Source organism: Mytilus trossulus, chromosome 1 (assembly GCF_036588685.1).
Source record: "Mytilus trossulus isolate FHL-02 chromosome 1, PNRI_Mtr1.1.1.hap1, whole genome shotgun sequence".
Taxonomy (NCBI): Eukaryota; Metazoa; Mollusca; class Bivalvia; order Mytilida; family Mytilidae; genus Mytilus; species Mytilus trossulus.
This window is the reverse complement of record NC_086373.1, coordinates 49,994,335-50,008,187: the sequence shown is the minus strand read 5'-3', so window position 1 is coordinate 50,008,187 and position 13,853 is coordinate 49,994,335. Positions and strand designations below refer to the sequence as shown.

General features: G+C 30.1%; 1 protein-coding gene across 1 annotated transcript in view; it reads right to left on the bottom strand.

Moving 5' to 3' along the window:
- The window catches only part of LOC134726487 (general transcription factor 3C polypeptide 1-like), a 231,918-nt gene extending 218,427 nt beyond the window's left edge, over positions 1-13,491 (bottom strand). The window contains exons 1-8 of the mRNA XM_063590895.1: positions 13,375-13,491; positions 12,738-12,795; positions 11,990-12,204; positions 9,761-9,912; positions 5,270-5,395; positions 4,849-4,969; positions 4,348-4,521; positions 3,204-3,322 (exon numbers count right to left, since the gene is read on the bottom strand). Of these exons, the coding sequence (XP_063446965.1) occupies positions 3,204-3,322; positions 4,348-4,521; positions 4,849-4,969; positions 5,270-5,395; positions 9,761-9,912; positions 11,990-12,204; positions 12,738-12,795 (965 nt within the window). The 5' untranslated portion in view covers positions 13,375-13,491. The remainder of the gene's footprint in view (positions 1-3,203; positions 3,323-4,347; positions 4,522-4,848; positions 4,970-5,269; positions 5,396-9,760; positions 9,913-11,989; positions 12,205-12,737; positions 12,796-13,374) is intronic.
- Between the last annotated feature and the right edge of the window lie 362 nt (positions 13,492-13,853).

Genomic DNA, 13,853 nt, shown 5'->3' with positions numbered 1-13,853 from the left:
AAAAAAAAGTAATCTTCTTCAAATTTGGACAATTTATAGAATTATTTTGAGGAAAAAGTAGATGTACAGTAAAACCTGTATAAACCGGCTGGCTACGGGACTATGAAAAAGGACCGGTTTGGACAGTGAGCCGGTTTATTCAGGTTTCCGTTTTGACCGGAAGTTAATGACTTGTGACGTCCGATATTTTGCATTTAAAAGTTCTCTTTGATTGTAAATTATATCTGATAAATTAAATTACTTTCACTTCGTTTTTCATTGTTTGCATTTGCATCATAATGCTCGTGTTGTTTGGATTGTAAGACAAGAGTTTCGATTTACTTCCATGATCAATAATTTGAAATGTTGGAATGGCCGATTAAAAAGCCAGAATATTATCAAACGTAATTTCATCACTTTCGAATCATTGTTGTACAGTGTACAATATCCATTGATTGTTGTCATCCGGGTGTTTTTCATTATCAAGGTAATTTAAATTGTTTAGGGGTTTACAACAGGGAACCCAGGATTTCGAAATTACGATGTGAATTTCTTACTCCGGGATTTAAATTTGTTTATCCAAGTTAAAACGTAAGTTCAATCCGAGTTATATTCAGTGTGTCTTTTCGTTTAATTGACACGTTTATAATGTTTTAATAAAAAATACAGCTCACTACTTTACGATTGGAGGTTCACAGTTTGACACCTGACAAATTGATTATCACGAAAAGCCATATCGTATAAAAAATATGTTTTGATTGCATATCGATCATTGAAATTAATTAGAAAAACCGGTTTTGACAGGTAATAGTTAATGTATTTAAGAGTATTGGGACTTCATAATTAGACCGGAATTCGGAATACACAGGGTCCGGTTTACAAAGGGTATTTTAACAAAGACTTTGAATGGAAAAATGTGGGACTTTCATTTTCGGCCGGAATGGACAGGAAACCGGTTTATTCAGGGTCCGGTTTAATCAGGTTTGACTGTACATAAGTTTTTATAATAAAAACTAGCAATTTAGTTATAAACATAGAATAGTACACAGATGCCATATCTGCACTATCATTTTCTTTGATCAGTGGACACTGAAATTGGGGGTCAACACTCTAATTTGGCATTAAAATCAGAAAGATCATATCATAGGGGACATGCGTAATAAGTTTCAAGTTGATTGGACCTCAACTTCATCAATAACTACCTTGAGCAAATATTTTAACCTGAAGCTGGACAGACAGACAGACGAACAGACAGACAGATGAATAGATGGAAGCACAGACCAGAAAACATAATGCCCATAAATTGGGCATAAAAACAAATGCATTATTTTTTTTTAATTTGAAGTTTCATATGACTTTTAGAATAAGGTTCCCTTAGGCACTGCATCGCATTGCAATGTTCAGTGAACCAAAAATTCTTAAAACCAGAACTTTGGCTTATAATTTACAATTTACTTAACCTGTGAACTAAGCTTAAAGTTGTTGTGATCCTAACTCAATGGTCAACTACCTTAAAAAAGATTTCTATAACAGCTAGCACAAGTTGACTCTATTATCCGAAACATGAGCTGTTTCTTTAATTCATTCTTCAAGTAAAGTGATCATTCTGTTGATGATTTTTTATTGTGTGTTTACTTTGATAACATATTGGCATGATAGGATAAGAGGAAGGTTTGTGTGGTTACAAAAAAAACCACCTTTCCTCCATAATGACGCCTTTTGACGCCACCCCCCTTACTCCATAATGACGCCTTTTGACCCCTGTGTACTGTGTAGTACCTCAGTTGAAACACTTTGACTACAAAGTGTCTGCAGTTGACTTAATAAAGTTTGTATCCAATATGAAAAGGAATATCATAGGAATATCTGACTTAAATTTATTTGATGAAATAGTTGTTTTTCGCAATGCCTGAATACTTTAAAGTATAAGTTCAGCATTTTATAAAAAAAAAATCTATGCGAATCAAGTATCCAAAAAAAAAATGTCAATGGAGGAAAGGGTTAATCACACCATTTATTGTGTCTTCACAAAGCAAGGATATCTGGAATAAGCATTTTTTTTTGTTGTTTGTCATTGTTAATTTTTTTGTAGTGTGTAGTACCTCAGTTGAAACACTTTGACTACAAAGTGTCTGCAGTTGACTTAATAAAGTTTGTATCCAATATGAAAAGGAATATCATAGGAATATCTGACTTAAATTTATTTGATGAAATAGTTGTTTTTCGCAATGCCTGAATACTTTAAAGTATATAAGTTCAGCATTTTATAAAAAAAAATCTATGCGAATCAAGTATCCAAAAAAAAAAATGTCAATGGAGGAAAGGGTTAATCACACCATTTATTGTGTCTTCACAAAGCAAGGATATCTGGAATAAGCATTTTTTTTTTGTTGTTTGTCATTGTTAATTTTTTGGTTCATATGAGCTGGGGTTTGGTAGTTGATATGGTATATTATTTTGAGCTGTATTTTCATATACATGTTCTATAAATTCAGAAATTTTTGCAAGGTTTTTATTATAATGAAAAATTCTTTAGTGTTATAATCATAACAATTTAAACTTGCATATTTTTTTTACATGAATTTAAAACAGGATTTTTCCTCAATATCGAAAAAATTAAAATGCATTTTAGTCTAAAATGACAAAGTCGCAATAATAAATGCCCTCAATAATTTCTAAATTTATTGTAATATGGATTCATTTATTTTTTTGGGTACGATTTTTCTTTGATTGAAGAAGGGAAAATTGTGTTTTTGTTGATCTCACGTACAAGTCTACAGAATATTTGAACAACATTCAATATTTATGGAATTTGTGTTACTTTAGTCAATGAAATCATTAAAAATGGGTATCTTACTACTAATAATATTATTATTTAACTTGATCAGTGAACCATATAAACTCCCTTAATTTGGCATATTTTTAAGACTTTCATATCATAATCATCATTTGTAGTAAGTATCAAGTTGATGTGTTCACAACTTATTGCTAAGTTACCTTATACCAAAACATCTTATACCAAAACATGAACCATAAATGGACAAACCAATAGAATAACAAACTGGAAAACATAATGCCCCAACTTTTGCAGGTGGTGCAAAACTCATCAGTTAAAATCATATTTGTAGTTTTAGTATTTTTCTTTCTATTGAAAATTGCCTTTCAAAACTACAAATACCTGTTTTAAAAAATGACTTAAATACTATCTAAAACTATAAACCTACTTTGTCATATATTCTCTCTCCTTGGCATCAGGAAACATTTCTCTGTACAATATAAGATATGTTTTGAAGACTTTCTTGTAAGTTTTGTATACTTTCTTAAAGGATTTCTCTTCTATGTGCTGAAAAGATAGTAAAACAATAATTTTAACCAGTATTTCAAAGATTTAGACAATAATACGGAAAATATCATTTCTATCAGAGGGGGATTGTAAGCTAATGTTATTAACTTAGAAGCATTGCCAAAGTCACTATTAAATTTTTCTTCATATAAGAAAGAAATCATACCATTGATAAATAAACATAATTTTCTATTCATTTTAAACATTTTGAATTCAAACTAGAATACTGTAAACCAACTTATTTTCTTGGATACTTTTATTTCGCGTTTTACGATTTCTTGTCCACTTCGCAGCTACTTAATTTCACAATTTTCTTATCTACTTGATGTAGTTTGATAAGTAAAGATCCAAGTTAAACATATTCGCGACGATTTATATTCGCGTTATATTTCTACTCGCCAATATTGCGAAAATAAATCGCTCGCGAGATTAAGTTGTATGACAGTATATGATATTTGTCTCTCAAATAGGATATACTTTGATGAGTTTTAGAATTTTAGATTCAGCATAATTACTGATGATTATTGCTGCAAAATATTCTTCAGCACAAGCTTATAAATACAACTCATATTCCCCACTAGATTTGTTTTTTTACTGTGTAATTTTGAAAATGATAACTCCAATAATATGACTTTGGTGCTTTATATTGCAATGTGTAAAATATTGTGGAATATAAAATCTAAATTTGGTTGAGTTTATACATAACATTCTGTTGGTGTACTGTCATATATCTTGGTGCTTAATATGAGAAAAGTGTTCCGTATTACTGGAAAGTAATGGCATTGAAATGGGAACTATAATTTTACATTTCAGAATCATAATATTACTGGATGCAGTTTTGATAAGATTGACCATTTGGTTTCACAAAGACAAATAGCTTTAATATGTGATACATATTTGCTCTTGTGGTATTTTGCAGAAATACTTCTTTTCATGGGGACAAACTGAAATCTACAAATACAATGCTATAAATTAATGTGATGTCTTCTGTGATAGAATGCCACCATTCTGATATTTTCACTTACCAAGTCGTTTCTAGTTTTGGATATAATTTCTCTATGATTTGGTTTCTCCAGTAAATAAGTGGCTATTTGTGAAGCTATTATGAAGTTCTTTGAATTGACAACTTTAAAAAATCTGGTCAGATGAAACATCTTTCTCATCAAGTGCTTATGAGACTTGGATAAAACACTAACATCCTACAATGATAAACACATGACAAAAGTTGACAAAAGATGGCTATTTTGAATTACTTCTTATCAATTTGAAACAAAGATCACCCTTTCGTTAAACATATAAAAGAAAATGCATAAAAAAATGCAAATCAATTAAAATCAAGTTGGCAAAAGATTTACTTTTCAAATCATTTATCTTTACTACAAATCTCAGCCAGAAACTCTCATATAACAGAAGTATCACTTATATTTGATAGTCTTTTTATAGAACCATGTACGGGTACATAATTTCCATTTCATTGTAGCTAATAAATGTTTTATAGCCTGATCTTTCTGAATTCTTGAATTTACCTGTTTCTTAATGATTCCAAGTCTGACTAGTTTAATTGTATGATAAAACAATGTTTTACTGGGCATCTTGAAGACTTCTAAACTGACTGGTCCAGCTGATAATTCTCCACTGTATCTACCTCTAAGTGATATAAATGTTTTATATATTAAATGCTATTTTAGAAATCACTAAAGTCAAAATTGTTTTAATTGCCATTATATGTGTAACTTAGGAAATTAGTCAAAATGTTTTGAGTCAGATATTTTGTGGATCAACAGAGATTACAACTTTACTGTGGTAAAATTGCTGCATATAAATAAACATATCAGTGCTTTTAAAATTCAAAATGAGAGTTTTATTTTTTTGCGAATAATATCTTTAGTAATTTTCATGATTATATAAAATAGACAAAAAATTACAGAATTCACAATATACAATTACCTTCCTATTCTCTCTAGAACACAGTATGTTGAGTCTATCCAGCTATAGGTGGGATCAAAAGTTTTACCCAACAAAGCTTCATTTCTCTGTCTTTGTGAGGCAACAACAACAAGCTTCTCTCCAAATCTATTAACAAATAAAAAAAAAGTTTAAAATGCGATTGAGAGGAGTTAAGAAATTCAGAAACTCTAGCCCATTTTACTAATACAGAAAGTCAATGTCATATAGGTAGTATGAAAAAGTGGACAAAAGCATTTGAAACTGAAATTTTCCTGAATATTTCATGAAAGTCAAGTCATTAGAGCTGCAGATATACAGTTTGGATAGATGAACAAGGTTACAATAAATCGATCTTTATACAAACCCTCTTTACTGAACAGTCCACAAAGGGTAATACTACTAAATCACTTACTTTATACCTAACTGGCTAACTCTCATATTAACTCTAAAATGGTAACCACCAAAGGTATTGGTAATTTGGTACCATTGTCAGAATCCAAGTAAAACCTATGCCACAAGATGAATGCTTGTGGTTTTAAAATGTTGAAATAAAAAGAAATACTTTATAAATGACTGGGGAAAAAGTTTTTATATCTTCTTGCAAGATTTTTTCTTTAAAAAGTTTGGGTTTTTGATTAACAACAATAAATGGCATCATCAGACAGATATTGGTTCTATCTGGAAATTTAAAATTAATGCAAAAACTTTGCGTTGAATTTGTTAAATTTCAATTGTGAATGAAGAGAGCTTTTTCAATAACTTATGTACTGTTCTCTAACTGATGGGAAATTAAGACATAGTAGGAATATCAAGAAAATGAATAATATAAATCCAAAACAATATCAGAACAAAAAAAATTTCAACACAAAGGTTGTGTGAAAATTTTATAAATCCAAAATAATTTTTTTTCAAAGTTTCCTGAAACTAATATGGCAGCAAACCACCAAAAAATGCCATCATGTTAATATGTAAGTAGTGGTAATGCCATCATGTTAATATGTAAGTAGTGGTAATGCCATCATGTTAATATGTAAGTAGTGGTAATGCCATCATGTTAATATGTAAGTAGTGGTAATGCCATCATGTTAATATTTAATATGTAAGTAGTGGTAATGCCATCATGTTAATATTTAATATGCAAGTAGTGGTAATGCCATCATGTAAATATGTAAGTATTGGTAATGCCATCATGTTAATATGTAAGTAGTGGTAATGCCATCATGTTTATATGTAAGTAGTGGTAATGCCATCATGTTTATATGTAAGTAGAGGTAATGCCATCATGTTAATATGTAAGTAGTGGTAATGCCATCATGTTAATATGTAAGTATTGGTAATGCCATCATGTTTATATGTAAGTAGAGGTAATGCCATCATGTTAATATGTAAGTAGTGGTAATGCCATCATGTTAATATGTAAGTATTGGTAATGCCATCATGTTAATATGTAAGTATTGGTAATGCCATCATGTTAATATGTAAGTATTGGTAATGCCATCATGTTAATATGTAAGTATTGGTAATGCCATCATGTTAATATGTAAGTATTGGTAATGCCATCATGTTTATTATTGGTAATGCCATCATGTTAATATGTAAGTATTGGTAATGCCATCATGTTAATATGTAAGTAGTGGTAATGCCATCATGTTAATATGTAAGTAGTGGTAATGCCATCATGTTAATATGTAAGTAGTGGTAATGCCATCATGTTAATATGTAAGTAGTGGTAATGCCATCATGTTAATATGTAAGTAGTGGTAATGCCATCATGTTAATATGTAAGTAGTGGTAATGCCATCATGTTAATATGTAAGTATTGGTAATGCCATCATGTTAATATGTAAGTAGTGGTAATGCCATCATGTTAATATGTAAGTAGTGGTAATGTCATCATGTTAATATGTAAGTAGTGGTAATGCCATCATGTTAATATGTAAGTATTGGTAATGCCATCATGTTAATATGTAAGTAGTGGTAATGCCATCATGTTAATATGTAAGTATTGGTAATGCCATCATGTTATTATGTAAGTATTGGTAATGCCATCATGTTATTATGTAAGTATTGGTAATGCCATCATGTTAATATGTAAGTAGTGGTAATGCCATCATGTTAATATGTAAGTAGTGGTTATGCCATCATGTTAATATGTAAGTAGTGGTAATGCCATCATGTTAATATGTAAGTATTGGTAATGCCATCATGTTAATATGTAAGTAGTGGTAATGCCATCATGTTAATATGTAAGTATTGGTAATGCCATCATGTTATTATGTAAGTATTGGTAATGCCATCATGTTATTATGTAAGTATTGGTAATGCCATCATGTTAATATGTAAGTAGTGGTAATGCCATCATGTTAATATGTAAGTAGTGGTTATGCCATCATGTTAATATGTAAGTAGTGGTAATGCCATCATGTCAATATGTAAGTAGTGGTAATGCCATCATGTTAATATGTAAGTAGTGGTAATGCCATCATGTTAATATGTAAGTAGTGGTTATGCCATCATGTTAATATGTAAGTAGTGGTTATGCCATCATGTTAATATGTAAGTAGTGGTAATGCCATCAGTATTTGTTAATATGAAAGTAGTGGTAATGCCATCATGTTAATATGTAAGTAGTGGTAATGCCATCATGTTAATATGTAAGTAGTGGTAATGCCATCATGTTAATATGTAAGTAGTGGTAATGCCATCATGTTAATATGTAAGTAGTGGTAATGCCATCATGTTAATATGTAAGTAGTGGTAATGCCATCATGTTAATTAGTAAGTAGTGGTAATGTCATCATGTTAATATGTAAGTAGTGGTAATGCCATCATGTTAATATGTAAGTAGTGGGAATGCCATCATGTTAATATGTAAGTAGTGGGAATGCCATCATGTTAATATGTAAGTAGTGGGAATGCCATCATGTTAATATGTAAGTAGTGGTAATGCCATCATGTTAATATGTAAGTAGTGGTAATGCCATCATGTTAATATGTAAGTACTGGTAATGCCATCATGTTAATATGTAAGTACTGGTAATGCCATCATGTTAATATGTAAGTAGTGGTAATGCCATCATGTTAATATGTAAGTAGTGGTAATGCCATCATGTTAATATGTAAGTAGTGGTAATGCCATCATGTTAATATGTAAGTAGTGGTAATGCCATCATGTTAATATGTAAGTAGTGGTAATGCCATCATGTTGATATGTAAGTATTGGTAATGCCATCATGTTAATATGTAAGTAGTGGTAATGCCATCATGTTAATATGTAAGTAGTGGTAATGCCATCATGTTATAGCGAATCAAATGAAAGTTTTCCACAGAGTCGTCTGCTCTTTACCAAGGTATTTAAACTTTTGAAAGTTTTCCTGTCCCATTGAATCAATACAATAGCTATTGTTCTTGGTGAAGTTTATTCACTTGGACATTTAAATTTCTTCTAGGAGAAATCTATCACTCATTGATTAATTTGCTTGACCAAAAAAATATCTTCTTTGTTGATTGAAATACATGTATAAACTCACATAAACTGCATGTGATACAGTATTTATTCAATATCAATAACATATTTTCAATCTGTTCAATAAATATAAGCACTGATCTAATTATAAAAAGTTTATTTCTGATTTTTTTTTAAGTACTACATGCATTTATGTTTCAAAGAATCTGCATGTTTTTCATGATTCTTCAGTTATAAAGAATACATTTATGAAGACCTTTATTTAAACATTTTCATTTTAAGTTTTTATTTGTGAACAGACTAAAAAATAGCAAATTTTAATAGGTAAAATGTTGAAATTTGATCAGAAATCAACTTTTCATTTTTAAATCAGTGTTTCTATCAAACAAATTGAAAATGTGTTATTGATTGAATAAATACAACATCATATGCAGTTTTATAAATACTTATTTGTACATATATTTCCAGCATTGTCAGTTGAATTTTTTGTTCAGGTAAATTAATCAATGAGTGATATATTTCTCCTAGAAGAAATTTAAAGGTCCCAGTGAATAAACTATACAGAGAACAATACCTGTTGTATCTGTTAGATGGGACAATAGAACTTACAAAAGTTTAAATCGACAGGTAACTTGCAGGTGAATCTGTGGAAAACTGTGATAGGCTTCGCAATAATATGTAAGTATTGGTAATGCCATCATGTTAATATGTAAGTAGTGGTAATGCCATCATGTTAATATGTAAGTAGTGGTAATGCCATCATGTTAATATGTAAGTAGTGGTAATGCCATCATGTTAATATGTAAGTAGTGGTAATGCCATCATGTTAATATGTAAGTAGTGGTAATGCCATCATGTTAATATGTAAGTAGTGGTAATGCCATCATGTTAATATGTAAGTAGTGGTAATGCCATCATGTTAATATGTAAGTATTGGTAATGCCATCATGTTAATATGTAAGTATTGGTAATGCCATCATGTTAATATGTAAGTATTGGTAATTATTATAAGTTTCCTTGCCTACCTTTCAATAACTTTCTCCAGCGACATCAGTAGTTTGCCATCACTAACAATCTCATCAGTAACGGAATATCTTGTATGAAATGTAGAACATGATCCAATCACACCGTCCTGGTTTATACAGGTGACAGGGTAAGCTTCTGTGTGGTGAGTATCCTGAAATTATAGTCAAACAGTGAAATATGCAAAAAGCAGTTCTACAAAAATATCAGATTTGTATGCCCTTATTTTATTGTGTGTATTGTATACAGTTTGATTGGTACAATGATAGGAGTCTGGTGTTTCCTGTGTAAGAAGATGAAGTCTATATAATTCATTATCTAAATTTAGATTTTGCAAAATTAAAATTACACGTTACATGTTCCAAGGCCATTGATTATACATGTATTAACATTTTACAAATAATAAAAAATTATCAAAAATAATTATCATCTAAAAACAATCCCGGACTTTTCACTACTCTACATCATCTGCTTTATGACAGGGACTGAACAATAAATAACTGCCTGATTTCTCAGGTGAATTTCCCCAGAAAACTTATTTTGTAGTTATAAAATTGTATGTTGATCGTGAATTAGCACCAGACTTATTTTAACAAGGTACAGAATTAATTTTCATTGTTTAACTGCCATGATGATCAGATACAATGAAATTATGGTAAATCATATGATCATGATGATGCTCCTTCCATATCAACTAAAAGTCATGAGATAAACAGTAGTGAAAGAGAGAAACCGTACTGGAAAACATTTCTAAGCTTGTGTGGAGGTCTGGAAAAAAGTTAATGATTTTGGAATCATTATTTGAAATCATTAGTACGTGTATATTGCTTTTCTACTACTATTGAGAACTTTATCCTCATTTTATTTTGATACTATTTTGCAAAAAAAAAATATTCTTCTATTCTCATCCCTGCCTACCATAAATATGACATACATGCCGTTAGTTTTTCTATCTAAGTATTATTATGCTAAACAGTTCATGTTTGATACTTTAACCTTTTCTAGAATACATTTGTAGTTTCTAAATTTCTATCTTAAAATTCTAAATCCTAGACAGCTCCGTTTTTATACTTTAAATATTCAAGAACTAAAATAAAAGTTTCATATTTATTGCTGTTTTCAAAAAGCCAAGTGAGAATTGAAACTTTTTTTTTATTACAGCATTATCATATGCTGCATAATAAAGCTATATGTATCTTACCTATATTCACAAATAACAATATATAAAGATCAAAGTCATGTTGATTCAGATTGAACGCCAATGATTAAAATGTTCTGCCCATCCTCTTTTCATGAGCAGCAAGAAGCAAATATTGTGAATGAAAACACAAACATGGAATACAAACTGAATAGAAAGCAAGAAGTTTAATGTCTCAAAGATTAAATATAAAAGCAATCATCAAAAAGGTATTGCAGCAAATTGGATTGTTAATAGTCTGATATAGGTCTCCAGGCAAAGACAATTAATACAATAATTCTCCATGTTTTATAAAAGGTAGACCATTCAAGTACTAAAACTTCAACCACCAAACAAAAAGACTTACCTCAAAGGCCTAAAATTTTTAAACTTTCATTTAAGTATCACATATAACTTACAAAAACTTACTTTCCTAAATAAAGATAAACCCAATGGCTGGATGAATAGAAGTTTTTCATCCAGTGACAAATACTACATTGTTGTCAGGACAAGAAGGTTCAATTTATTGACCACTTTGGACAAGTCATACATACTTCATTGCAGCAACAGAAATAATTCAAGACTTAATAGAAATAAGAAGATGTAGTATGAATGCATATGAGACAACTCTCCATCTGAGTTACAATGTGTAAAAAGTAAACAATTAGGTAAAAGTTTGGCTTTCAACAACACATAGTCTTGGCTCACACTGATAGATAAAGATTGCAAATATTTCATCCACATTTTAAGTTTGACTTAATATAAGCACTAATTTTAATTCTTTAAAAAGTGTATTTCCATAAAGATATAAATATCAGAGGATGTTGGATGTTCACCTTGAATCTTATAAAATTTTGGCAAACTAGTGATTAAAGTTGTCTATCATACAGAGCAGGATTAATTTTCAATTAAATAGGAAGATTTGTGAGAGAAAAAAAAACCTACTATAATGACAATGAACACCTTTTATAGCTGTTGTTACAATGTAAGTCTTGTGCAAGAAAAGTTCAGCTTAAATTTCAGGCATTCTATATCAAACAATACTATACTATACCTGGTTTAATTCTACCATATGTCCACTCTCTGGGTCAACAAAGTCCATTCGATTGAAGATGTCTAAATCTGGTCTAGGTTCAGGTAGCTCATAGTAGACAAACTCAGATACTGTTGTCAACTGGCGCCATAGAAACGCTTTAGATTTCTCATCAAGTTTGATAACAAAACCAGGCCTTTTTGCAAGTCTTTTCCATAGTGTGTTCACTGTTATACCTGTATTGTGAAAAGAAAGTTGGGGTACATCTTCATTAGTATGATATTCAGTGATATTGGTCATGGTCCTTTTTTTACAGATCAGTGCTGATTTTTTTTAAATATTAAAAGAATTCTCATTAAAATAAGTACTTTGACATTTACTTGAATTAAAGAGAACCCAAAGACATCTATCAGTAGTTTTATCTTATGTTTAAGAGAAACAGTTAATATCTTCTTTTTTTTTTAAATATCATCATAATTATCAGATGGAACATACATTTTGTACTAATATTCATTTTAATATATTTGCATACAGGTATTTCAATTTCTGTTTCCAAAAAAAACAATTAATTGCATGGAAAAATTATTTATCAGCATTATCCAAATTTAATCTAGCTGATTCTTACATTTTCTGTTATTTTGTTTGTTTGATGTTTCATTGAAATTTGTCATATATTTAACTTTATTTAAACTATTCAACAGGAATAAAGTAAAACTACTTTTTTTTGGCCTTCTATTTAGCAAATACTGAAAAGTTGTTTGATACAAACCCTCTAAACCTTCTAAAGCTATTTCATCAACTACAGCTGTCAGGTAATTCAAATCCATCTAATACAAAAAAGAATACAAAATGTACACGATTATCATAAAGGAACAATTTGCTTATTAATTTCAGATCTTATAATATCTAAAACATATAAAATAAAAAAATAGGCAGTTGTGTGGTCAAGCTATATTTCTCATTTTCTATATATATGAGACTAAAGCATATATATTCAAATTCACTCTTTCATGTAGTTCAAGTTCTAATAAATGGTTCTGCTCTACTTGTTTATAAATGTACATGTATATTCACGAAATTTGTAAACGCCTTTTTAAATATACCCCCATTACACTACAGCTTTTCTAAATTATTTCATCTTCATGATTATAAACTTTGGCCAACGATTTGCATTGAACTGTTAAAATCTTTGGTAGCAATACACAGTTAGAAGTTTAGTTTTGCATTATGGCCCCTGTGAATTTTTTAAATATGAATGTTTTTGAACAAATTATTTCAAAAAAAGTAACAGTGTCAGTAGTTGGAATTAAAGTTTCAAATGAGTTTGTTGTTAGCATTGAAAATGAGAAAATGTCAATTTGATATTTAGCTACTGGTATGGACACACTGACATCTTAATTTCTTACTATCTAAAATGTTAATGCTTTCATGTCATCTGTTCGTGTTGAAAGTTCATTTATTGCCTTCATTTATTTACAGCAACTTATGGCGCTAAAGTAGGAGAAAACAGATGAATATAATTGATGTTCTCACCAGAAGGTGCTTTCTAGTAATATCCATCATTTGACTAAGCACCAAAAAGACTTAATGAAACAATACCCCAACGGTCGTAATTGACTTAAATCCGTAAATAACTTACAATGTCGAAATTCAAAATGTAAACATAATGTATTGAAGCTTTATATAAACATATTATATTGTTGAATATTGGTTGATTTGGTATCCACACAACTGTTGTTTTAGACAGTTGAACAAAACGAATCCATGTCCGTTGTTGAAAGGCTCGCCCTCACATGGCCGTGTTTGCCGTGGAAAAAACTTATCGCCCTAGTACTCGTTCGCACTGGGTCTGTTCGTCCTTTTTTTATTTTATTGTCTTCCTGTT